Here is a 25,711-nt window from a genome sequence, read left to right as displayed (position 1 = left end):
GGCTACTTTGCAACAGTTCCCGTTCAGCTATGTCATTCTGCCCAGTCTGGGAAAGGAGTCAGCATTCACCAGTCCTGGAGACTATGCTGATTGCAATCCACCAATTTTATTTCAATAAAAATTATTAAACATACGTTTTACCTTGACCACTGGCTATTTTGGTGGTGTGCAAACAATTTGTCTTTAGAAAACATGATTTAGAGGGTTTCTAGAGACATTAAATCACTAAAAGATTTTGAGAGTATCATTGAAAGAAAATATTTTCTGTAATAATGAAATTAAAGAAAACCAGATAAAATAAATCAGCCTGGGATTAGAATCTTTTGGTTCCAATACTATAAAGCCCAGGGGTGTGCAAGCTCCCCACATAGCATGAACTAACCCCTCAGTGCTCTGCCTTCTTCAGAACACAAAGCTCTTCAAAGCTGCAACTTATCCTGCCTCTCCATCTCCTTTTCATTACAGGGCACTTGCTCAAAGCTGTCTCTTTCCAGCTCCCAGTTTGAAGCCTGTGAGCAGGCTGGGCAGAACAGGCTCTGTTTTCTGATTTGCAGAGACTCACAGAGTAGCTCCAACAGGTGCATGTGTCCAGACACAGATTTATCAAACCTCAGACACCTCAGTAAAAAGGTGCCTAGGGTAGGACGCTAGATAGCCCTGGTTCCTTTTATATTCAGTGAAGGGGATAAATGGCTTCAAAAATGCATTTCTCCCTCCACTGACTTCAAAGTGAGCCTTCAGGTCCTAATTTATGCACCTGCTGTAAATGCTCAAAGTTAGGTTAGAGGAACAAAGCCCCAGGCATGACCTTGTCACAAATAATATCATTGTACAGCCTCACAGTGGTGGATGACTGATGGCAGAGGGAACAGAGATGCTGCCAGCACTGCACCCCTTGTGCATTGTCAAAGGTGTGTCATTGAGTTTTCCTGAGAAAGGTGCTACAGTGTTTGCCAGACCTGGCTGTATTTCAGTCTGACTGGCTCAGAAGCACTCCACAATATATGATTCATAATCTTTAAAAGCCCATGTACCAGTCAGGTACAGTCCTACAGCTCCTTCTGAGTTACCGACACCTCTGACAAATATATAGATTATCCTCACATAAAGTTTCTGCTTCAGCCCTGTATGCCTCCCTCTTGGCAAACTACTTGTAAAACTCTTTATCTGAGATAATACAGCCTGGAAACAAAAATCAGCAGTCCCCAGCAAGTGCTAAATAACAAAGGAACATTTTATCTTCTGGAGCAAAATATGATCACCCCCTTACAAACAATCCACTACAATTTTACAAATGAGCTATCCATTACCCCCTAATGAAAATATGCCCATAAAACAATGATCTTCTGCTTGCTCTGTGTGTAGTTGTGGCAAACAAAATCACCTTTGTAGGGACAAATCTTTTTTTTTCCTTTACAACTGTGGCACAGTTCAGTCACAATGTTGTGGGGTTTTTTGGCTTTTTTTTTTTTCCATTTACAAGTAAGGAAGGCAAGGACTTATTTAATATCAGCATAAATAAAATGTTTACTAACACTCTTGCTCATACAACAGCATACTATGCTTTGCAACAATTAAATAATTAGATGCAATATCATATGTATCAAACACTTTCTGCACCCAAAAGCAATTCCAAAGGTGCAATTTTTGAGACTTCCCCAATAAACTGGAGGTCTCAGGAATCACACTCCATGATTCTCAAGCATCATTCCCAAGGTAGTCTATGATTTTATGAATAATTAGTGTTTCTAATGAATAAATAAAAATACAATACCACTTAATTAAATACCATCCTGTACTCGAGAAGTTAATCTCTCCTCTGTGTATTCTTTACACAGGTTGTCAAATTAAGAGTGCCCGATAGACAGGCACCAGACAAATTCAAAGCTTCAGTCCATGGGTTTCTAGAAATAGGTTGGTTTAGGCTATATTTAGGAGTCTTTGTTTTTCTGCTTTTAATTCCCAACTGGTTGAGCATCTGCCGTTAGGAAATGCTTATTGCTCATCACTTTGCAGGAAAAAAACAAAATGAGAAAAGTATCTTGTCTATCATACAACAACCAGATTATTTCAAGTCAAAGATTCTAAGCAATGTCACTATACCACCTAATAAATTATGGTTTATGCACACAAGCGTGGCAGCTTTTATTTCAGAAGAGAAATGTTTAAAATTATGAGCCAGTTAAAAGTACATTATGAAATAAAAAGTCCTTCTCTATGCTAATTCTTGAAACCATTAATGGCAACAGCTATAAAGAAGTTATGGTTCCATAACAATAATTTCTATAATTGGGTAAAAAACTTGCAGCAGTCTGACAGCTGAAAAAAGGAAAAAACCTCCATTCAATAACAAGCATAGATAAAAATAAAATCTGTGTTAAGAGTCTGGAAAGGAAATGTTTTGTAAAGGATCTCTATTGTTTCCATAAACAGGGCAGTCATATGGCTTTATTCCATCCCAAATTACAATGTTCAATTATCAGTTATAGGAAGGTCCAGAATACCTCTCTTTGTGATAATTTCTGTTTATCAGCCTGTTTGACTTTGGGACTATTAGCCAGCAGGTGACGCAGCTTCACGTAACTCTTCCACAGCTTTTGGTATCTGAAGAACAAAACCAGAAAACAAGTATTTTGGTCAGTGAACAGAAGCCTCTCTCTCCCTGTAATAAAATAATCTCAATGTACTTTCTGATAGGTGGCAGTGCCTGGGTAACTGCTCTAGCAGGGTGGGCCAGGAAGCAGAGAGGAGGCATTGGTGCTCAGAGTGAGGTAAAGAACAGCCGAAATCCAGGCAGACCCCAGGTCTCCCAGATACCCACCCAACCTCTCCAAAGGGCCACCTCTGCATGCTGAAAAGATGTGCCTGCCCCTTAATTCAGGCAGGTGAAAACTCCTTCTTCTCCACATGGTTTACCTATCTCTCACTGCAAAGGAGTAGCACCCTTTCCCAGGAAGTGTCTGTCCTTACATCAGCTCAAACATTTCAGTGAAGCATATGAGGAAGAGCTCTACAAGTCACACGCAACATGAAGTTACTCTGTGAAAAGTGAAAGTTTTGTTCCCTATGGATTTCCGCTGAACGAAAAGAGCAATTCAAGTTATTTCTGTGATTGGCACACACTTAAATTTTCTGGTTTTCTCCAACCATCGAGCCTTTTCTTATTTTGGCAGTGTCTAATTACACATGAGCCCCAATTACAATGTTTTCCTTGGTGGGAGTCCCTCAGTGATCTAGCACAAACTTTCACCAAATTTGTAAGAACTTACTCCATTTGAAGACAACACCCCAACATTATATTCAGCTGCAACTGACCAACAGCTTCAAAAGTTACAGTGGGAGGAGCAACAAAGAATTGTGACAGGGACCCTGTGTCCTTAAGAAATGTGGACCCTGTCCTTAGGACCCTGTGTCCTTAGGTTGTCCCTGTATTCAGGACAACCATAAATCAGACTTTGAATAGGAAACAGAGAATTAGAGGCCAGAGGAAAGAAGTTTACCCAAGTAAATTTTTGCATGTATTTACATTATAAAAGACAATCTTCCCCAGCAACAACTTAGAGCAGTTGTTTTATTAGGAAGTTCTCATGTTAGTGGCTTAGCAGTCAACAAAGCAGCAGCTCTTTTACTATTTCATAATCTTCCCAGCCTCCCACATTCACAGATACATAAAGAAATCTTTTCTTATTGGCATTTTTTGCCTAGGTATTTCTCTGCAGCATTCTTGAATGTATACTCTCTGCCTCTGGAGGTACTGATATTTTTTCAGTCTACAAATACATCTGAAATAGTCAATACATAGATTTTTCTCATGGTCCATTCACCACACTTTTGCAATCTGCACAATAGCACATCTATTTTTGACAAATCATCATCCAAAAAAGAAAAATTAGTTAATGAACAAATCAACCAAAAAAAACCCCAAAAAAAACAAATGCCTCTAGGAAGTTTCAACCCAAAACCAAGAAACTGAAACTGTGATCTACAATTCACATTTTTCTGCAAGTATTGACAAGGGTGAAACAAGCTTTGTTATTGCAATTAAGTTGGAGAATTAATAAACATATTACCATTACAAAAAAAACGTGTATGAGAACATCACAAAGAAAAGACACATTAGAGGAAAATCTGTTCTGGGTACACATACATCAGAGTTAAGCCTGACATTTATGACAGCACCACAGAGGTCTTTCACAAAAAATGCTTTGTTACTTTGATAAAACAAAACATACTTGTGTTCTGTAAGCAGCTCCGAGGTTAAAACTCAAAACAGAAAACAAACCCGCAAGTAAATTTTAAAGAAAAGAAAATAAAAATGTGTGGGAAGAACAATTTTTGTCTCTTTATACTATTTTCAATGAAAATACTAGAACTTGACAGTTAGCAATAAATTCAGCATCAAAGTAGAGATAATTGTTATATTTTTGGGTCTAATTATTTCCTTTTTATGGACAAGAAAACTAAAAGATAATGAGATATATTTTTAAGATAAAACTAATGATCAAAGCCAAAAAAATCCATTTTGTTATCTGAATTAGCACCCAACATTCCTACTTCCTACCACTTTGGATTTAAAATCCTCAGCATGCAGTTGCAAAACAATACAAATGTCATACATGCACATGAGTGTTTGGGCCTCAAAACTGCAGATCTGTTGAGCATTTGCACATAAATTATCCTCTCTTTCTACATTTTTGTTTTTAGTATTGTTGCTGTTACTGTTTATTTTCTTGTCTCATTGCTGTTTCCAGTAAATCATTTTTCTCTCAGCCCGTGATCTCTGCTTTTTTGTGTCTCTCAGTGGAAGGAGTGGCTTGTGGTTCTTTCATTAGTGGGAGTACTTAATTGGGGAATACCATTTTTAAACTACTGCACTGAGGAAAAAGACAACCTTAACTACACATACACCAGAGACAGGCTTTATACTGTCATCATGCAGAAAGCAGATGCCTCAGTCACTGGAAATATTCCCTGAAATGGTCAGAGGTTAAGAAAAGAACGGGGAAGAAAATCCATTAATCACTTTTGCGTCCTTTCTTCAATCCACAGTGAAACAGTATTTCTTGCTCTGCCTGAAGTACTGATTCCCTCTCCACTCCTTCTCTACATTCCTCCCAAACTCTAACAGGATATAAAAAGCACAGAAAAGAGCTTCCAAGCTAGGAAACACTATGTAGACATGATCCTTCAAAGCACAGAAAGAGATGATTAAGTAGGATATAGCAGTATGCAAGAAACAAACATCATGAAGTAATCAAACAGAAAATGGCTATATTATTCCTTATTAGATGTGAGACCTAAAGAGCATCTAATTAAACAATCAAGCAGCAGCTCTGAAATAAAAATCATTACTTTTGCATATGATGCACAGCAGTACTGGTGAAGTGATTATCTGAAATCTTCTCCCTGTCAGTAGCATAAGACTCAAACAGTGATTTGAGAAATTTTAAAACATCCATTCAGGGCTGTTTAACAAAATTACCTAAATACATCCTCTAGTTCATAAATCTATATGCTGCAGACATTAGGAAGCTTGGGTAACTACTTGTCTTTCTCTGCCTTCCTGTTATGCTACTCTGTCTCTGAAAACCTGCCACTGGCCTCTCAGAGAAATAACACGGACCTATTGCTGGACCCAGAAGAGCTGTTGTCAGGTTAAGAAGTTTCATATCACACATGGATGCACGTTTACTTCAGCAGATCCTGAACTATTTCCAGAGAAAAAGTTACTCCTCGTATTTTCTAATTTGCAGGAGCTTGTGTCCGATACCATAAGTGCTAAGCTTTATACTGGACTCAACTAAACACATAACCAAGCCCTATTTAAGGCACAAATGACAACAGTAATGAGTTCCTGAACAAAAGAAAGAAGGAAAAGCATCTTACTGAGGATCTCCAGCATAACTGAGTTGAGCAGGTCGTATCCCAAAGTGCACAATGATAGGGAAAGTAATTACATCAGGATTGAATTGTTCGCGGTCTAGTTGATCAATACGAACTGAGCTGGGCTTCTAGGAGAAAAAAAACCAAAATACAACTAAATTGACAGCAGCTCCATGGAAGATTTACTGCCTCAAGCCCACACTATCCAGGAAACATGAAGCAACAACATTCCAAACTTGGTAAGATGCACATTAAACTAATCATTAATACTATTATAAACATTTGGCAGCAACAATAACTGAAACAAAGTTAACTGATCTAACACTCAAAGAAAAAAAAAAAAAAACAAAAACGCTTTTTAATTTAAACGTTCAGAAATTTACTATTTCCAAGAACTTGAAACAACATTCTCTGGTCAAGCATCACACCAGAAATAAAAATTAGGATTAGCATTCTGGTGTCCAAAAACCCACATGCCTGAGCAGTTTGCTAAGATCAGTTTACCTCTCTAATTTTAGTTCATGATTTCCCAAAGCAAATAAAGGCATTATTAGATCCATTCAATCACACGGACTAAACAGCATCAAAAAAAAAATCTGTCAGACTACTCTCAGAAAAGGCTCCTAGGCTGATGTGTACAAGGAGGAATATAGTCTTGTATAATGAGGAGACTTTTGCCCTTTTAACAGTTCAAAACAGAAGTTCTTTTCATTGTTAAAAAGGACAGTGCAAAAGAAGGCAACTTCTGCTTCAGCTCTCTGAACGCAGAGAGTAAGTAATTACTCGTCACTGTGGCAGACATGCTGCTCACAGAGCTTTTGATCACTTACCCAGCATATTTAAAAACTCAGCTGAAGGTGCACAGTTTGTCTCCAAGTAAACAACTTCTCCATTACCTGTCAAGCTGCTTTGTAATGTGCCTGCTTTCTCCCCCTTTGCAATCAGCTGGATGGGGCCAATATATTTTGCTTGTCTTAGGTTTCAGAGAAAGGGCATTACTTCTAGTTACCTGCATCTCAGAACTTCTCATTTAGCACTGTAAAGATGCACTCAAAGATGAGTTTCGGTGTTACAGAAACAGCTCTCACAATTCTCTTCACAAAACAATAAAAACTGTGTCAAGAACAAAGCTTTTACCCTCCAAACCACCTTGGCAGAACTGTTCACAGGAATAATCTTCTGCAGGGAAAAGCAAAGTCAATTCTATATATGGCCACAGTTCAACCTATTCTAAAAAAAAAAAAACTTACTTAAATGCTTGGCTTTCAGATAAAGAAATATTTTCCAAGGGAAAATGCTTATCAGCTTCCCTTCAGACAAGATGACTGAACATAAAGTTACATCTCCCCAGTCAAAAAAAAAAAAAACAAAGGAAAAAATAAAAAATACATTTATGTTAGTTAATAGTTAATTTATTTAAATTAGTTAGTTAAAGATGATGGTTTCACAAGAAAAAAAAAAAAAAGAAAAGAGAAAAAAGGTCTTCCCCACAGCACTTGTTATATAAAAGGATTAGAACAAAAAAAGCCCCAAAGAAAATAATGGGTAAGATTTGTACCAGACAGAATGTTGTCCTCTAAACAAGAGCTTAAAAGTCCTGCTTTTTAAGGACTAGGTTAATTTTATTTTTAGGGGGTTGTTTTTCGGCTTTTTTTGGAGATTGCATAAAACCAGCTTGAGAAGTTTTTGTCTCCTCCTAAGTTGTTTGTTGGTTCTACCTACTCTTAATATTAAATTAAGGAAATTCTCCCATCTCTGTACCCCTTAAAAAAGCAGCCTTGATACACCACTCCTCTGAGAACCAGGTCATCAAAATACAACTAACAGAATATTAAACAATAATTGTACTCAATGTATCAATTATAATCAATACAATTAAAAAATACAGACACAATTTAGATACTTCAACAGAGGCAATGAACTACTCATAAGAGCAAAAAGGACATCTTTCACTATGCATGTAGCAGGATCTGTGTTAAATGTGTGACCTCAGGACTACTCAAAACCAGATTCCTCTTCATTTCCATGACAGTTCCTTGCAGTTGTCAATCAGTTACACAGCTGTTCACACAGAGCTGACAGCAACCAGACAAAAGAACTCCAAGACCTAATCACAACTGCTCCCTCACTGACAGCTATGAGAGGGGTGTAGCTGGGTTATGCTTTTTTATTTCATCATGAACACCAGCCTCCTCTCCTGTGCGCTTTCTGAAGGTTAAATGAACAAACAGCAACATACAGAAACATCGAGTATAAACTGCACACCAGCAGACAGGATGCAAGTAAATTAGATGTTATTTTTCCAGAGCTTTCTCCCTGTGCTCTCTTAAAAGTGCTTTGATAGACTATCCAATAATCACAACCTTGCCTTTAAAGTCACATCAAAACCAAAGAAATTCTAACAGAACAGAGGCCTGTTATTTTTGTTTCCTACTCCAAATCTCATCAATCAAGGCTCTGCTGACATTAGAACAAAACATGAAATAGCATGCAGATGCAGTACAGAAGTATATTAATATATACATATATCTACATAGTAGCAAGAAAACCATCAATATTTTAGGAAGAATGAAGTATGAAAGATGACTAAAATTTGTGAACTTCTAAATCTATTCCAACACAAAGTTACACTGAACTAATGAAACACCACGAATAAGCAAAAGAATTTTAAATAATGCTGAAATACTGTTAGTTGTTAAAGTGGGATTCATATCCTATTATAAGTTTTTTCCCTTCTCCATATATACACCTCACACTGAAAAAAAAAATAAAACAAACACATAAAATCTAGATTTGATCATAAGAGGAATTATTATTTCTGAAAAGATGCTGTGCAACAAAACAAGATTCTGTGTTTTGACTTTGTTGTTTCAAGTGGATATAATTGAATTGAAGAGCTGTCATTTTCTAAAACAGTTTCATATTGTCTCTCCAACAGAACTGCTTTATCTTCTAATGCTGTAAAATGCATAGGTAATAGTTTCATACTCTGTTTTTCACTTACATTCATAATCAGTCCAGTATGCTGCAATGTACAGGAAAAAATCCACAAACTAAGAAGAATGTCATTGCAATCTTGAGAGAAAAGACACGTTCTAATGATGCCATTATAACATGACATTTCAAAGCGCTACAGATTTCTTTTATGCTTACATATTTTGATGTCCACATGTCTCTAAAGACACTGCCTTGTAGAATGCAAGGTTTGCCAGTAAGAAATCACACAAGATCTCAGAATTAATGCTATGGCTCACAAATCACACTACTTTGTACATACAGACACTTAGAGTTCTGTGACACAAGCAAGGAACACATACGCGTTCCTCCATGCTAAACAAAAAAGGGAGTTTTCAGCTAGCTGAAATCAGCATATCTTCAGCAAAATAACTGAAGTTATGTCACTGCATAGCATTCAGACACTGACAATTGTGGACAGGCTTGTACCTTGTGTCACAGAAACTATAGGCAGGTTAAGGCTGTTCAGGTTTTCTAACAATTTCTATTATGGGATTCTAGTTTAGCAACCATTTTAAGCAGCTGAGCTAGAATTTTCCATAGTGAGGGTTCACGTGTATTTCTGCACTTCATGTTTCCAGAAACAGCGTAATTTTCTTGTTGTGTCAAAAGTTTTACTTCACTCAGAATGAAATAACCTGACCCAAGTTATTATTAGCTTATTAAGTAGTTTAGTAATGTTATGCTGCCATACTTAAAAATGTGAACTGGAAAAATGTATTTAGCATGTCACCCTGACTGCAGTTTGGGGACGGGTTTTTCAGCTGAAAAACTAGATTCCTTCTTAGGCATGGTACCAAGTTACACTTTTTCTTCAGAAACTAAGAATTTGTGCTATGAGCAAAGGAGGAAAATGAAGTTAGAAAAAGAAAGGTATTACTACTGACAAAGCTGCATGTTGGTCTCAAATATTAGGTCCAAAATATGCCTCTAAGATACTTTTTTGCAAACTATACAAATACAATCCTGCAGGTTTTAGTGGACATTCATCTACTCTTGTGACCCACATTTCTTAAAAGAATAATGGGCTGAATTCACATACACACCGGAGTTGAAAGGAGCTGTGTTCAGAAAACAAGTGCTTTAAAATACCAATTGTCCCAAAAATAATAAGGCCACAGGGGTTTCAAACTAGGTACTGAAAATGATTACATGCATTAATTAACGTACACAAAATTCCTCAGTGTGAGAGAGAGCAGCACAGGAACAACGTGGAAAAAACTACATGGGCAGAAAATACCTTTTCCATATTCAAGCCAGTGTTTGGACAGCACACATTAAACAGAGCTGCCAACAGGGGGTCAAAAGAGGAAGAGGAAAGTAAATAGCAAATAGTTACTATTTCTCTGGTGCTGTGTCCGGGAAAAGAGAATGAGATCATGCACATCAAGACTGTCTGAGAAAACAGGAAAGTTTTACACACATAAAATATAGCTCTTCCTTTTAACATGCACATTGAAACAGTGCCATCTGAAAATACACCCTTTAGTGCAGCAGCAGAGGGGACAATTCAGGGTTGGAACCACTCAATAAATTGTTCTTACTGCAATCTGCAACTGCCACTGGTCACCTTTTTCTGCTCTATTTTATCCTGTAACAAACTCTCTGAAAGAAGACATGTACATGTCACTGGATTGTTCAAAAAACCAAAAAATTGTTTATTTGTTCTACCATGCCAGGGCTGGTAACGATCATCCCTTTGCATTCTTCTGCATATTTCTGCCATTCCAGTTCTTCCCACTGAAGCATGTTGGCAATCTCCTCTTCAGGCACCAGAGCTTTACTGCATCGTAACAAGTAGAGAAGAATCTGATGCATTGAGAGTACTTCTTTTCCTCCATCTTAAAACCATAAATAAAAAATACATATTAGAAATTCATTCCTAAAGCATGAGCATAAGAGAAAATATGCAGAACACAAAGAATTTGTATGAACAAAATAAAATGCAAAATGCTTAGATGATTTGACAAATATGAAGGCAAATGTTTTACTGATGAATACTGCTCACACATAAACATAATTGCTAAATTAAAGCAGTAACAGGAATGGTGGCAAGAGTAACAGTTCCATAGTACTGTAAACTTGAAGTTCCTAACTTGCCTGAATAAACTTTAAAATGAGTAAGCAGAACAATCAGATATGCTATCCAGTTATACCTTCCTTTTCACAATTTTATCATTCTTTTCACAACAGCAGTTAAAAAGCCTTTAGGCGTTAGGCAGCTTTTTTTAAGTACACTCAAAATTTTACAGGATGCTTCTGGATGGATGTAGTAAGTTATCCATGCACTTTAAACTCATCTGTAGTGCTTACATACCATAACTGCAGTAATGAAGACTAAAGAGCCTCATGCTGTCTTCTGTCACTAAATGAATCAAGGGCATGTGAAAATTACTTAACACCTCTGAGTTCCCAGGAAAAATGCACAGCAAAGGCTGCTTGTAATAAAAGAAGACACCATAATCTGCCTGGCTTCAGGTAGCCAGGTATAGATGTGAATATGCAAACAGGGAAGGTGAGTGATGGTTCTGACAAATCACCACTCAGTGATCACTCAGACCACTGACTATTCAAGTCCACTAAGTCTGCTCATGTCAGTGAGAAGTCACTGCATGTTCCCACAATGCTTTAATTTTGACATACATCTCTCTAATTCTCTCCCTTAATAACAGGGCTAATTTGCAGGTAGGGAAGAATCTTTGCATTTCCGCCCCACAGAACACAAATGCTGATTTTCCTCCCTCAAGGAGCAGACACAATCGAGTCCAGTCACTGAGAATATTCTCTCTATCACTACACCCACAAAGAGAAATGGTGACAAACCAGGAGTAAAACCTCAGAGCAATATGGGGGATGACACCACAGCACAAGGAGTGTGATCCCAGGCATGATGGAGAAGCCTTGCAGAGCTGCTGCACAACAGCAGCACTGTGTAAGATGATGTCCTCTACAAGGCATGTGAGGAACCAAGCCCTTCTCTTACTTCTGCTGGGAGTACAGCACTACTGCACAGAAATGATGACAGGCAATGGTGTAACTTGGCCTCTCAGAACAGCTAACTCACCCAAACTCCAAGATGGAATCTTAAGTGGGGAAAATACACCCCTAACCTCACTGAAAATAGAAAATACTTCTAAATAGCTACAGGGACAGATTTTCAAATGTGCAAAGTTTTCCTTCAAATTAAAGGGGGACTCCACTTACAAGACTGTTCTTTGTCAACAACTGGATTATACTCTTACACAAGAGGTAGCTCCCACCCACCAATCACTAAAATGTAAGTGTATCCTTACCCATGGAAGATTATGTACACGTTGCTACAGATGATTGTGCTAAGTGTAAGTCAGAGACTCTTTCTAAATACGAATATGAAGTACTTGGGACCTCAAATGTGTTTTTCCTAGGCTTTTTTTCTCTGAATATATTTATCATCATAAAAACCTATGAAAATGAATACAATACAGCAACTGTTCTGCATGCTGTGAATCTCAGTAAACCGGATATGACTAGGTCAGAGCTACTCCGAGGCCTGTGTCTAAGAAAATCCACACAGAAAACCTGACATCCCAAACCTCATTATTTTTAGACAATGTTAGGAAAGTAAGAAAGAAAAATTAGAAGGGATGGGAAATCAGCAATTCATTCCTATCTTTAAAGGGAGAGCTGATGGATGTGTAGAGATCTGATGCACCAACATCTTCTTTGATTAGACTTAAGAAGTGTTCTGCAAACACACCTGAAGGAAATAGATTTCCACTCTCTGAAAATTAAAAATCTTCAAGGATACTTCAAAAAATAATCAATAAAAAATGAAAGCTTGATTAAAAAAAACCTGTCAAAAAGATGCTAAAAGGCAACTACATATCCAGGAATATCAGAAAAAAGGCATTTTTTAAAAAGAGTTAGAAACCTGGGGACCTTAAAGAAGAAGCAGCACACATACACAGGAATAATATTAGAGAGACTTATCCCTCCCTATCAGTAAACAACACAACAGCACAGAATGAGCTAACTTCTAATCTAAAATAAAAAAAAAAAAAATCAGAATATTAAAACCCTGAACAGGAAAGCACCCTCAAGCTACACAAACTAGGCAGGACAAACTTGTTCTCATTTTGTGATGAGGTCAAGTTAATCAGCCACATGTGGCTTGATGGCTTATTTTGTAAATTGCTTCAGCAAAACCAAATCAATGTTTGCTAGCAAGCCTCAGAGCTCTGCTTCTGATTGAGTACTGTGTATCCAGGAAGGAACAACAATTAGAAATAGTCATCTAGCCATCAGTACTCTCCACAGTAACAAGCCAAAACTCATTTTGCACCAGCTATAACTAATATCCCAATAAAATCTCAAAGCCCAGACCAGAAAGCACCTCCAGGTCACAGCCCTCTTGATGAAGGTTGTTCCTTATTTCATCTGCACCCTAAACCCTACAGGTGAAACACATCCTTCTGTCCACACAACCCTCCTGGAGCAATCACTGGCAGGATCTCAGCAGGACATTTTCAATGGAGCCATGACATTTACATCAACTGAAAGCCTGTCCTGGTGTCTTAGGACACATTAAATGCCTACGTAAGCTGTCCGCTCAAAATGAGCGCAATGCTCCACATGGAATCTTGTCCTCTGCTGCCAGGCCAGGGTTGAACTGCACAGGAATGATGGCTTTTGTCTTTCACTATTTGCTACAAGGTCTAAGCTTGCATTAGGATAAAGAAACTATCAGAAAAACATACTTGGAGGTGCCAGTGATGCTGACCCTTGCACATCAAGAACTGTGATCGGACCACATGGTACGCTGATGAGCTGGGGCCACATGAAATGTGCAAGATTAGGTAACAGCACTCCTCAAATGTCACAGCTCCATCACAGAGCATGCCAAGGAGACCCAGCACTGCCTAAAATGACTACACACACAAAAGCTGGATGCAAGACTTAGCCTGCCCATCTGAATCCCAGTTCTGAGTAAACCATCCACATTGCCAGCAAGCTTTAAAGACTTCAGGTAGAAGCACCAGATCTCTGCACTGACTGAAATATTTGACTTGCAAGAAAGGTTTTTTTGTGGAAGTTTTTCTTCTGGGGGATAGGGTTGTTTTCTGTTTTGTTTTTGGTTTTTTTATAAGATTTTTAGCTCTAATTTGTATAAAGCTATATAATAGAAACATTACCTGGGAGAAATCTCACAAACCGCGGCATGAAGTGGTATCTGGGACAGGAAACAGAATCATTTTCAAGTGAAGGACCTTAAATATGAAAAATATACAGAAAATTTATGACCAGCAATATATTTGCAAAAGGAGAAGAGAGGCAAGTTTGCTGCAGAAAAAATCAATGAATGGTGATTACATTTGATAGGGCTTAAGTTTCAATCCAAAAAGTAACAAAAAAAAAAACAAAACCAGAGAAACAATTTGTAGTGAAAGCTTCCAGAATGACAATTTAAAAGAAATGGAAATAATTTAAAAATAATAAGAAGCTAACAAAAAACCCCATTACTTTTAAATAAAAGAGTAATAGAAAAAGATTGGTTATATAATCAATTAATTATTACACTTAAGCCTTACAGGTACATGCACATGTTTATCTTCTCCCAATTAGTGGGGTGGTTTTTGTTCACCATAACAAAGAGAACATGGAAATTTCCAGAGTACTGTTTTGTGAGATTTTGGGTTTTTTTACTTTCCTATTCATTATATAAAGCTTTGCAAGAAAATAAAAACTAAACCTGTAAGTACCTGGTGTTAAAAAAAGAAAGAACAATCAGAAGCAGTGACAAGAGAGACAATACTGATAGTAGAATATATTTAGTATATATATTTAGTATCAAACCAAAGGCTGCACAAAATCTATTAAACCTGTGTTCTCCTCTGCTTAACTACATAAAGTGCAGAGGGCAACTCCACAGACAAAGTCAAGACACCCTACAGATACTGAAATGCAATTCTTTAATACTCTCATTTCTCTTTTAGACCATTCTCCTTTGTTGCGGTCTTCACCGAAAGAAGCATTTTCATCTTGTCAAAAGACACAAACATGCAGCTGTAATGATAACCTTAACTCTCCACAGCTGTCTGTATGACACTGCTTTCTGAGTTGACTGCAGAAAAATACTGTATGAGTAACTTGTTGTTAGCTTGTAAAATAAGAGAATACTCTACCTGACACGTTGACTTTCAAAATACCATGCACATGATACTCTGTAATATTAAACATGCAGTAATATTCACTGTTTGATTAAATATAAAAGTTCTTGATCAAGGCAGAAATTCAGTTTATTTATGAGACTACAGTGCCAAGTTTGTGCATTTTCATTGCAACAGCTCACACTACTGAACTCTAATTTCATCTTCTTGAAGAATGGATGAAGTTTGTCCTTCTCAAGGAAAACAACAGTTACATTGCTATTTTGAGGACTCTCTCAAAGAGAACACTACCTTTAAGATTCCAGTCATACAATTCCAAAATATCTTTGAATAGATATGAAGAGAACAGTTCAAGACCTCTCACACAAAAATTCTGGGAAAACAAAAAAATAGAATAAAACTATAAATATATAATACTGTAATACAAATAATGCCATTCATATATAGTTAAATAAAACACAATTAAAAAAAACCAGCGTCTTCATATCTGCCAACCACTAGTTACTGGGCTCTGGAATATTGCTGAGTACTGATATATTTGTGATCATCTACTCTAATGTAGCACAGTGGTCTCTTCAAGAAAGCATTGTCAAGAAAGAATGGTATTGAACCCTTTTCACTCAATGTCCAAATCAACAGTATAGGCAAAAATTATAAATCTGCAATAATATGCCAAGCACTAAAACCCCTTCCACCTGAGCAAGCTAAGCAGAAGAAACATTTCTGAGAAATATTCTTTCTCATAGTTCACTTTTTCCCACATGCTCATAATAAATATTTATAAATCATGATCTGCGGTATCATGATCACTTCCATAGCAAGCATGAGTACAACACAAACTGAGGATTATGACCTAAACAGCCAACAGAAGAAAAAGAAAAAAGCTGAAATGGGGAAAAACCCCAAAACCAGATTAGTTTCATCAAGTGAAGAAGTGGCTCCTTCAGCGAATGAACATATAAACTTTCCTGAACAAACAGAATCAGGCCAGATTGACAGAAATTGTGCATGTATGATATTGGCTGTAAATTCCAAACTCCACATCATATTCTCTTTCAAAAATCATTAGTAAAGACAGTCTTCAAATAATGCTGTAGCCATTTACCCAGAAGTCCTCCCAAATGGTGACTTCCCTATTTTGCTTGGTGGCCTTTTGTTGTTTCAGTTCAACAAGATCTGCAGACAACATAATACATCCACTAACAAGAAATTAATTCTTTGATCACAATGTTCTTTCCGAGGCATTTCAGGCTGTTGCACAAATTTAGATGCCATTGAGCAACAGAAAAGGGGATAACTAGAAAGCAAAATGTAAATATATATGACTAAATTAAATACTGATCCAATCTGTGTAGTAAATATGCAGGGGTGCCTCTGTACACACTGTTCCACTGCAGCAATTTACTTTTCAAACTGGCTCCACCAGGCATTAATTAGTAATAAAAAACCCACCACAAACAGATTATAAACTCAATGTGCTTTGTTTGTATCCACAGGAAATTTGTTTTGGCAACAGCTTATATTAAGTACTGATAAGCAATCTTCAGAGCTTCAAACTTCTGATTAAGTTTCAGCTCTGCCATTGTCTCATGCAGTCATGGCAAAGGAGTACCTCCACAGGCCTTATTTTTGTCAGATGTAAGAGAAGGGTGATGCCTACTTCAATTTACAGATTTTGCATATAACTTAAAATGAAAGGAACCTATGATATAAGCACTTCTTATTGTTTGATTTTAATATATGATAGCCCAGGTAGATGGATTTATGTTAGTACCTATAAATTCAAGTTCTGTTTCAGCCACTCGCTCAGAACAGAGCCAGTCTCTTAAGATCTCACAAGGTGGGACATTACCAACAACTCATAACCTAGTCTGACTTTTAGACTAATTTTCCATCTTACCTCAGGCATCATCTCCTCAATGAAATGAATTGTATAGTCAATGTTAAACCTGATTACTTTGCATAGAGGAATCTGGAAGAAAAGAGAAAATTTTCAGCATTAAAAACTATACAGCATCAAATATATTGTTAACACAATTTTGTATGCAAAGGTACTACTGTCAGCTGAAAAGGGCCCTGACTAAAACAGCTGCTCTGGGGGATCATGCAAAGACAAGAACACAAGCACATGTAAAGGGAGCACCAGCTCCAGCCTTCACCTCAATAATAAAACACAGCGCTGACAGGAGGGATGCTGAAGGAAAGTTAAATAATGCCATCTGCTGGAGATGAAATTTTCTTTGGGAGGAAAAGTACACCTGTAAACCTCAGTAAACCTCTATCTTCTCTCAACTGGATATTTGCAAGTGAATTTGTTTGTGACACAGCATGTCAAATTGATAGAGTGTTCTGAAAGCAAGGTGTTTCTAGCACACTGCCAATTGTGTCAGCTGTACTGTCTTAAAATGCAGTTTTAAGTCAAACGTTATAGCTTAGGAATAAATTGCAGTTTTATACTAAATTCATGCCATAAATATTCTCAACTTCTTCTGACTAGCTAGCAAGACAAACATTTAATTCCTTTTTTCACCTTTTTACAGTCCATAATTTGCTGAAGGTGTTTCATTTTTTCAATGGGATTTTCTGAGGAAAAAAGCTAAATTCCTAAAAGACTACAAAAATGCTTAATTTTCCCTTACACATCTACAGCTCTTACCAAATTTTACTACTCAGTGGCCTCAAAGGTATGAAAGAATGTTAGAACAATTACATGATCTGCAAAAGTGAAGCAACCCAAGGTTATTTTACTTTTATAAGCACACAAATAAATATCTGAACAGTGCTGGGGTTGCAATAAAATCAATGTACATAGCTGAAGTGCAATATTCTGCTTGCATCTTCTTACAGCCCACTGTCAAACATTAGACTATTTTGCCTACAAAAATATATTGATATCTAAAAAATCTATTGACAGATTGAGAAATTACAAAGCTGCACCAAACAAAATTGTATTTCTTACAATTTGATACAGTATTAAATGTGAATAAAAAACCCTCCTAAAACCTTGGAAGCTAAATATACCATTTAGAATCTGAGCAGATGAAAACCTGCCACACTTAAATCAGTGAGGCTTTAAAAAAAGCACAGATTGCTTACTTAGTTCCTAACACATAATTTAAACTAGAAGCTGAATACTTTAGAGAAGTGACCACAACTAAGATCCCCTTGAACTGGAGTTCCATGTGCACAAGCAAATACACATTAAAGGAGCACATGGTTGGTACTGTAAAACTGGTTTGGTATTTAAATATAAAATTTTTTTTTCTACGACTGTACTAACCATTTTCCTAATACTTGAGCTGCTCAATTATTACTCAGTAACAACAGTAGAAATTCAGTAATAACCCTAATTATGCAAACTTAAGATTACATACTACAGAAATTGATGTCGGTGCTCAGATCTCTATTTTTACTACCTTTTGCTCCATTTTACCAAATATGTTCTGAAGTGTCCCTCAAAGAGCAGGTTTTATGTTGTATGCCAAAATCATCTCATGACATCGAGGGATTCCTTCCAAAGGGCTTTATATCTGTTATTAACAGGAATTGGCACCACAGTGTGGCTTTGTATTCAACTCTGTCAAAAAGAATCATTTGTAGCTGATCACTTCCCCTATCTGGAAGTGCATGTAAACATGCATTTTACAGTAAGCTTAACAGCTTCACCAACTACTCATATCAAAGAAGAGTTTTCCTTGTTGCCTCTATATTGAAGATTTCCATAACTCTCTGCCTTCCTGTCACACAGTAGACACAAAAATTTTAAAGATAAGGGGATCTCTTTATTATTTAATGTGAGTAAAACAAAACTGCTCCTTTTTGCTCATTTGCAAAGTGAAAACACGAAGCCTTGAGATAAATTTGCCTTGAATCCCGAGGCTGAGTTAACGCTACTGGGTAGCAGTGCTTCCCATTGCCATGCCAGAGGCTGAACTCCACTCTCTCATTGACTTCTCAACAAGACTGCCTTCCCCTGACCACCAGAAGTGAAGAGTTATCATATCCATTGGGTAAGCAAACTGTTCCATCCTGTGTTCGTATTCATTCTTACACTGAGTTGTGGCACTGGTGAGGTAGCTAGTAATAGGTATAAAAACCATAGAAACTTAACACATACTGAACTTTTTGAGGAAACCTTGAAATTACCAAGATAACAAAAAAATCTTCAAGTGTACTGAAATTAAGAATCTGCATATTTTCCATTCATGTTTGGTTAACTCAGCTTATATTGAAAGCAAGGCAGTTGGGTACCAATTTTCTTGTTACATGTGCTTTCAAAAGACAAAATTAAAAACCTGTACATATCTACAACTTTTACAAAAAATTGTAACTTGCTAGATCCCGAAGAAGCTGAACAGCTGTTACAAAGTATTGGATACATCTCAGTAAGTTTTAAGAGAGAAAACCCTTTAGAGTGGATGTCTGAAAAATTTCATTTGTCACTTAAAAGGAAAACCTTTTTTTGTGGCTATTGCTATTTTTTTAAACTTTGCCTACTTAATACACCCACTCAGCCAATTTAAATCCAATTAGCAGTCTTGGAAAGTTCTTCCATGGTTTAGTTCATTTCCAAACTGTGAAACACAAAAAACATTTCTTCGATGCACATCACAGCTTCAGTCACAGTTCAAAGACGCTGCCTAACACAATCAGTCAAGACAAAACCTGAGATTCATTAGCACAAATATCTTTCCCCTGTGCCCAGTGCTGGTAAGATGTTTGTAGCATGCATGTATTGTTGTTAGAGAGATGTTTTGCTTCGGGAGAGAATGAGCACCTTCTAAAGAAATCCCCTGTATGAACCTTGAAGTATGTAGCAATGGCCATACTTACGTTTGTCAGGGGGGCATGTGCAAACATGGAGAACCCTTCAAAGATATATTCATGGTCATCATACTCAATAACAGTAGGTCTGTCTGTCTTAAAAAAGCAAACAAAACCATCAGGGAGTAAGCAAGAAGCAGTATGACTTTTGTCACAGAAAACAAAATCAAGGTCCTAGTTTGAATTATTTATAAAGTACTTACTAAGAAATTTGTGGGAGGTGACACAGTAATTCGGTAGTGGTACAGTCTTCCAGCATTGTTGGTCATGGGACGACATGGTTTAATGGGCTTAAAGAAAGAGATAAGTAGAATTATGTGTAGAGTCAAGGCAAATTTAGATTAAAAGGAGAATAAAGCATTTCTAATAACCATGAAATATGCATTAGGAAAAATTAAATAAAAGCAGGTAGTCATAATTAAGCATTCTGGGAAGGAGGAAAGTGTGGCCTTATCTCCATTTTCACATTAAGAAATATTTTTAAAGCTATTCAAAAGCAAAAAAGGGGCTTTTATTTTTTTCATTTAACTCTCCATCTCTCTTACACAGAACAGTTAGCTGTTCCAGACTGATTTCCCCTCCTATATAAATCTTTTTCAGGAAACACATTTTAAAAGTTCACAAAGAGGAGCCTGGACATCACATGAGAAGATCTCATAGTACATCATCAAGACAGACAGGTATCAGCTCATCTGCTTGGGGGAAATCTGAGGCCTGAAGAGATGAGATTAGTCTACCATCACAGAGGTGGCTCTGGTAATGCCACTCTTATCTCCCAGGTTGTAATGCTTGACATTGAGATCCAAAGGCAGCCAGACACTTGTGATTTCATGTTTCCTTCCAGCTTGTTCTGAAGCAGTCCTGTGTAAAGACCTAAACCCCTCAACCGTCAGACAAAATCACTTTTTCATATGCCCTACATTCAGCTTGCGGTTCAGAGGCTGCCACCAGCCTGTTTGGAATACACTGGGAAAAAGAATAAAACCACTGCAGTGAGCAGGGTACTCTTTTGAACTGCAAGACAAAAGCTGGCCTGTGGTGATGGCAAGACAGCTACACCACTACGCTGCTCTGGCAGTAAGGAAGGTGGTTCTTCAGCCCCAAAACAAGCTTCTCACAGCTTCAACAAGGCAGCTGCAAACAAGCTAGTTCAAAAGTAGGCAGTTCCACCTACTGGACACTGTGAAAAGCAGTATATCCAAAAAGATTTTGTAAAACCTGGGATTCTCAGATGGCATTGTTCCAGGGAGCAGCTGCCTTCATGCAGCAAGTTTTATATATAGTAGTTTTCGCCTCCTAAATTTTGTTCCTTTCCTGCAAGAACCCTAGATACAACAGGTGGAGGAATAGATCCTGAACTGGAGAAATTTATAGTAAGCTCCAGATCAAAGTGAATTTTCTGAATTCATATAATTCACAGAAACGTTCATAACTCCTTAACTGCAGACAAATAAACAATTGTTTCAGTAAATATCAGTAAATATACATAGGAAGGCCAACTGAAAAATAAAATTTTTCAAGAAAAACTACGAAGATAAGCAGTAAAGCCTACATGCTAAGGCAAGAATGCCTCCTGACAAGCCTCCTGCTTCTTTCAGCAGCAGAATTACTATTTACTTTTCTTTTAAAGCAATCACTTCACAAAGTGGGCCCTTCACAACACATTCATCCATTTGAAGATAGCAGATCTTTGATCACAATTCTTTTCTATTAACACAATCATGTTTCAGAAACTTAAAAAAAACCCCAAACAATCCTAAAACTAAACAAACACAGGCAAAAGTTTTCTATATTTCCAGGTGGATTTCATTACCAGTATTATATTATAAATATGAGGTTATGCAACTAAGTTATTTGAAACTGCATAAGAGGTTTTTTTCACTCAGCCCATAAATCATGGGAAAACCCCCTCAAATCAACCCAAGCAGGAGCATACAGCTGCAAGTTTGTATTCATAATTGCAATCCTTAGAATTACTAATACCTCTTCACCAGGATAAATGCCATGTCTTATTCCTGTTCGCCGGGCTTTAGCACTGCATTTGCACAAAGGTCCATCATTCATCTGTCAAAAACAAAATAGGATTCTGGTTTTATTGAAAAGTGTTTTTGGAAAAGTATGTTGGTTTTAATGCCCTGAGTGCTGATGCTTCTAAAAGCCTGTCATGCTTAGATTAAGTGGATGTTCTTAAGCCAATAAAACCAAAAACACTGAGGTATAATACACAGCAGCATCAGAACTCCATCACTGTTTCAGAAGCACAGGATGGAAAAACATTCTCAGCAGAATTCTACCACCCTGCTATAAAATACCTCTTTTCCATTGCTTATATACACAAACAGCATGCTGACTGCCTAAAAAAAAATTCAGGTCCTAAACATGCATGTATCAATATTTACATGCTGAATTCTCCCTATTCAAACAGTTCCACTGAGTTCTCTGATGGAAAAACCAATCCTCGACTGAGCCCTCTGCCATGGAACACGGCAATCCTCTAAAATGCAGGCCATTCAAATATTTTACTTGGTGCTTTAAAGAACTGATGGGAACACTTCAAATCCATCCTGTGAATAGATCAGTAAAAAAGATAAAAGAGGAAAAAAAACCACTTGAGTATTCTGTATGGGTGCATCAGGTGCCTATACCAAAAAGGGCCAGTGCAATACATCATAAAGCTGGTGTCTTTCTTTTCACTTTTATGACAAAGATCAATACAGACTATCAACTACTGCAACAGCCTTAAGCTTTCTGCTCTAACATTATGCTCGTTGCAGAAATACAACATAGGAAGCCCAGAAACAAACGAGAAAAGCAAATTAAGTTCCCAACCCCAGTTTTTAATCAAAGCCTGAATCCAAGAAGTTAAACTTTGTTAAACCTTCCTTAGGATTTTTTCCTTCTGAGAAGCTGAGAGGCCTCAGAAACAAAATGTAAACAATGATTATCTGCTGCTGTGGAATGCAACAGGTGGATCTGTGACTGGCCTCATGTGGATGATTGGAATTAATGGCCAATCACGACAGAGCTGGCTCTCTTTCTGTCCAAGCCACAGACCTTTGTTATTCATTCCTTTCTATTCTTAGCTTAGCTAGCCTTCTGAGATGAAACCTTTTCTTCTATTCTTTTAGTATAGTTTTAATGTAATATATATCATAAAATAATAAATCAAGCCTTCTGAAATCCAGAGTCAAATTCTCGTCTCTTCCCTCATCTCAAAAACCCTGTGAACACCGTCACAAAAACTTCTTTTAGCCTTAGAGAAAAAAAAAGAACCAAACAAACAATAAACTTGCAATGTAACAGAAAAACCAGCAGAACTTTCCATGCTATTAAAAGTAGTCTGAAAACATAAACATCCACATCTGAAAACATAAGCATCCACAGTGGGGCTAAATGGCATCATCACATGTCAGATATAACATGAAGATACCACAGGAAGGAAGAATCACAAAACCACTGTCATTGTCAGCTTTAGGCAGCTGGGATAGGGACGCAACCTTTAAGTTTGATGTTAACCTCAGTTTCTTCAGACTGGCACAATGCATATGTTCAAAGGAGTATAAGAAGCAGGAGACTTCTCTACTCCTTTGGAAACTTAGTCACACAATCTTAACAATGGAGTGACGTGACAAGTTGCTGTTCACACAGTTTTTCTCATACTCTGAGACCCTCAAGGAAGGAACAGGTTCAAAGAAATAGAGTCATGCTCATAGGCAGAGGCATACTTTCTCACTGGCTTGTACAGCAACACGACAGAAGAGAATTAAAAAAAGCAGTCAACAGCTAATTGCTCATCAGTGCTCCAAAACTAAGCACCCACTGAGGCTATTTAAATAATCATCACGTGTTTCTGAAAATCGTCATCCTTAATTCTTAGAACTGCTCCGCACGAATACAGCCTCTGTTATTTCAAATGCACAGGCCAAAACTGAGAGAGATATGAAGCACCTGTAAAGCCTAAGACTTGAGAAGCAATCAGATACATATCTATCTTGTCCCCAACAACACTGCTCATAGAAAAAAAAATGCAGAGATTGCAGAGAGTCATCATGAATTGATGGTAAAATGATGGTGAGAGATCACAAATTCACATAGGCAATGCCTTCTCTGACCAACAGAGCAACACAAACAAGCAGATCACATTTGTAAGGCAAAAGCCACTGTGGAGGCATTGAATTTAACAATTTATTTTCTGGAAACTCTCAGCACTGCTGGAGATTATCCAAGTTAACAAACAAGCTTCTCAGATTGAAGGGTTGGGAAGATCCATCCCAGAAATCTAGTTCCATGTCAGATGGGGTACCTGTACATGTCAGAGTGCATGGCAATCATTCCTGTTTTATTTATTGACAGAAAGCAGACAAATACCTATGAAAACTTCACTAAATGTTTTCAAATAAAATCTACACACAAATAGTACAGCACTGACAGGCTCACCATGATTGATTTTAGCCTTTTCAAGAAAGATCAAGAGTCAGTCTCAAGAAAGCTTTTGGTAAAGTAAGTTTTTCAGCAGGAAATTCATATACCAAACATTCCTGGATCTAGTCCTTCTACAGCCATTTCACTTTTTTTCTGTTAATATTCTTCACAGAATATTACTTTGAAGTGTGCCCAAGAGCCACGTAATTTTTTCTGTTAAATATCTGAACAGTTTGCTAATTTTGTTTTCCATACAAATAAAAACAGCTAGCTATGCTCAATCATTTTTTTAACTAGAAGCATAAATATGAATCTGTAATAGAATATTCAACAGACTTTTGAATTACCACAGTGGCAATATGCATTCCAGTATCTCTTCACATTATGATTTGTTGCATGCTAAACTCATACATCCCACAAAGTGACAGAAAAATAAATTTCCTGAGGTGCCACATGAAATGAGAGAATAGATTGTAAAATACTTAAGTAAGAAAGATGAAGATAGTGGATTTGCAAACAAAAACTAGTCTTCTATGCAATGTGTACATTCAAAACAGCACTTCATGAGCTCAGCAATTACATTTAATGAGAACTACAATCTCCATGCAATTACAAAAGAACCATTAGACAAGAAATTAGAAGCATTAACTGCATATTTAAAACATTATTTATCATTATGAGCCAAGAGCTTAAGGTGAAAAATTTGTAAAGGATGTAAACACATTGCCTTTTCTCCGGTTGTGTACCTTTATCTCAAGGCTAAAAGGACAGCATTAGCACATTGTTAGCATTCAGCTTTTATTAACGCTGTCAGACGTAATTCCAACTGAATAATCCCCAGGATTAATTAGCTGGAACCACACTGTTGAAATCAAACGTGAAGTGCTTTGAAGATGAGAGAGAAAAGGGAAAACAGGGGTAAAGAAAGCATTTTGAAATGCACTCTGCATGTTTGTCAGTCTGCAAGTCAGTCTGCACACAACAAAATTTTCAATGTATTGGGAGAATGACCTTTGGACACCCAGCACTTTTCCCTCACACCCTACCTGTCCTGGATCATTGTACCACAATTCCTCATGGAGACGATCAGGGTGTGCTTTTTTACGCTTAATTTCTGCAATGACGTCAATAACATCCGAATCTGAACTGCTGGAGCAGCTGCTGTCATCTTCGGAGTCACACTCTGACTCACTGGAGCTCTCTGATTCACACAGAAGAAAGAAAGATGGCTGAAAAACACTTCCACATGCCCTCTTCTCCATAGCAATGTATTCTCTATTATGAATTAAAGTCTGGAGTTAACATTAAAAAAAAAAAAAAAACAAAAAAAACCAAAACAAAACAAAACAAAAACAAAAAAAACAAAAACAAACAAAAAAAAAAAAAAAAACAAAAAAAAACAAAAAAAAAAACACCTCCAC

At 37.1% G+C, this 25,711-nt stretch overlaps 1 protein-coding gene across 3 annotated transcripts in view; it reads right to left on the bottom strand.

Moving 5' to 3' along the window:
- DROSHA (drosha ribonuclease III) overlaps nt 1-25,711 on the bottom strand; it is a 70,652-nt gene that overhangs the window by 34,563 nt on the left and 10,378 nt on the right. For all 3 annotated transcript variants that reach the window (XM_063162328.1, XM_063162307.1, XM_063162317.1), the window contains 10 exons: nt 25,337-25,491; nt 21,852-21,932; nt 20,072-20,158; nt 19,878-19,964; nt 16,945-17,016; nt 15,336-15,417; nt 14,070-14,144; nt 10,570-10,739; nt 5,887-6,011; nt 2,505-2,604 (listed from right to left, as the gene is read on the bottom strand). In XM_063162328.1, coding sequence (XP_063018398.1) covers nt 2,505-2,604; nt 5,887-6,011; nt 10,570-10,739; nt 14,070-14,144; nt 15,336-15,417; nt 16,945-17,016; nt 19,878-19,964; nt 20,072-20,158; nt 21,852-21,932; nt 25,337-25,491 — 1,034 coding nt within the window. The remainder of the gene's footprint in view (nt 1-2,504; nt 2,605-5,886; nt 6,012-10,569; nt 10,740-14,069; nt 14,145-15,335; nt 15,418-16,944; nt 17,017-19,877; nt 19,965-20,071; nt 20,159-21,851; nt 21,933-25,336; nt 25,492-25,711) is intronic.

This window comes from Melospiza melodia, chromosome 1 (assembly GCF_035770615.1).
Source record: "Melospiza melodia melodia isolate bMelMel2 chromosome 1, bMelMel2.pri, whole genome shotgun sequence".
NCBI classification, from domain to species: domain Eukaryota; kingdom Metazoa; phylum Chordata; class Aves; order Passeriformes; family Passerellidae; genus Melospiza; species Melospiza melodia.
This window is presented reverse-complemented; position numbering and strand designations above follow the sequence as displayed.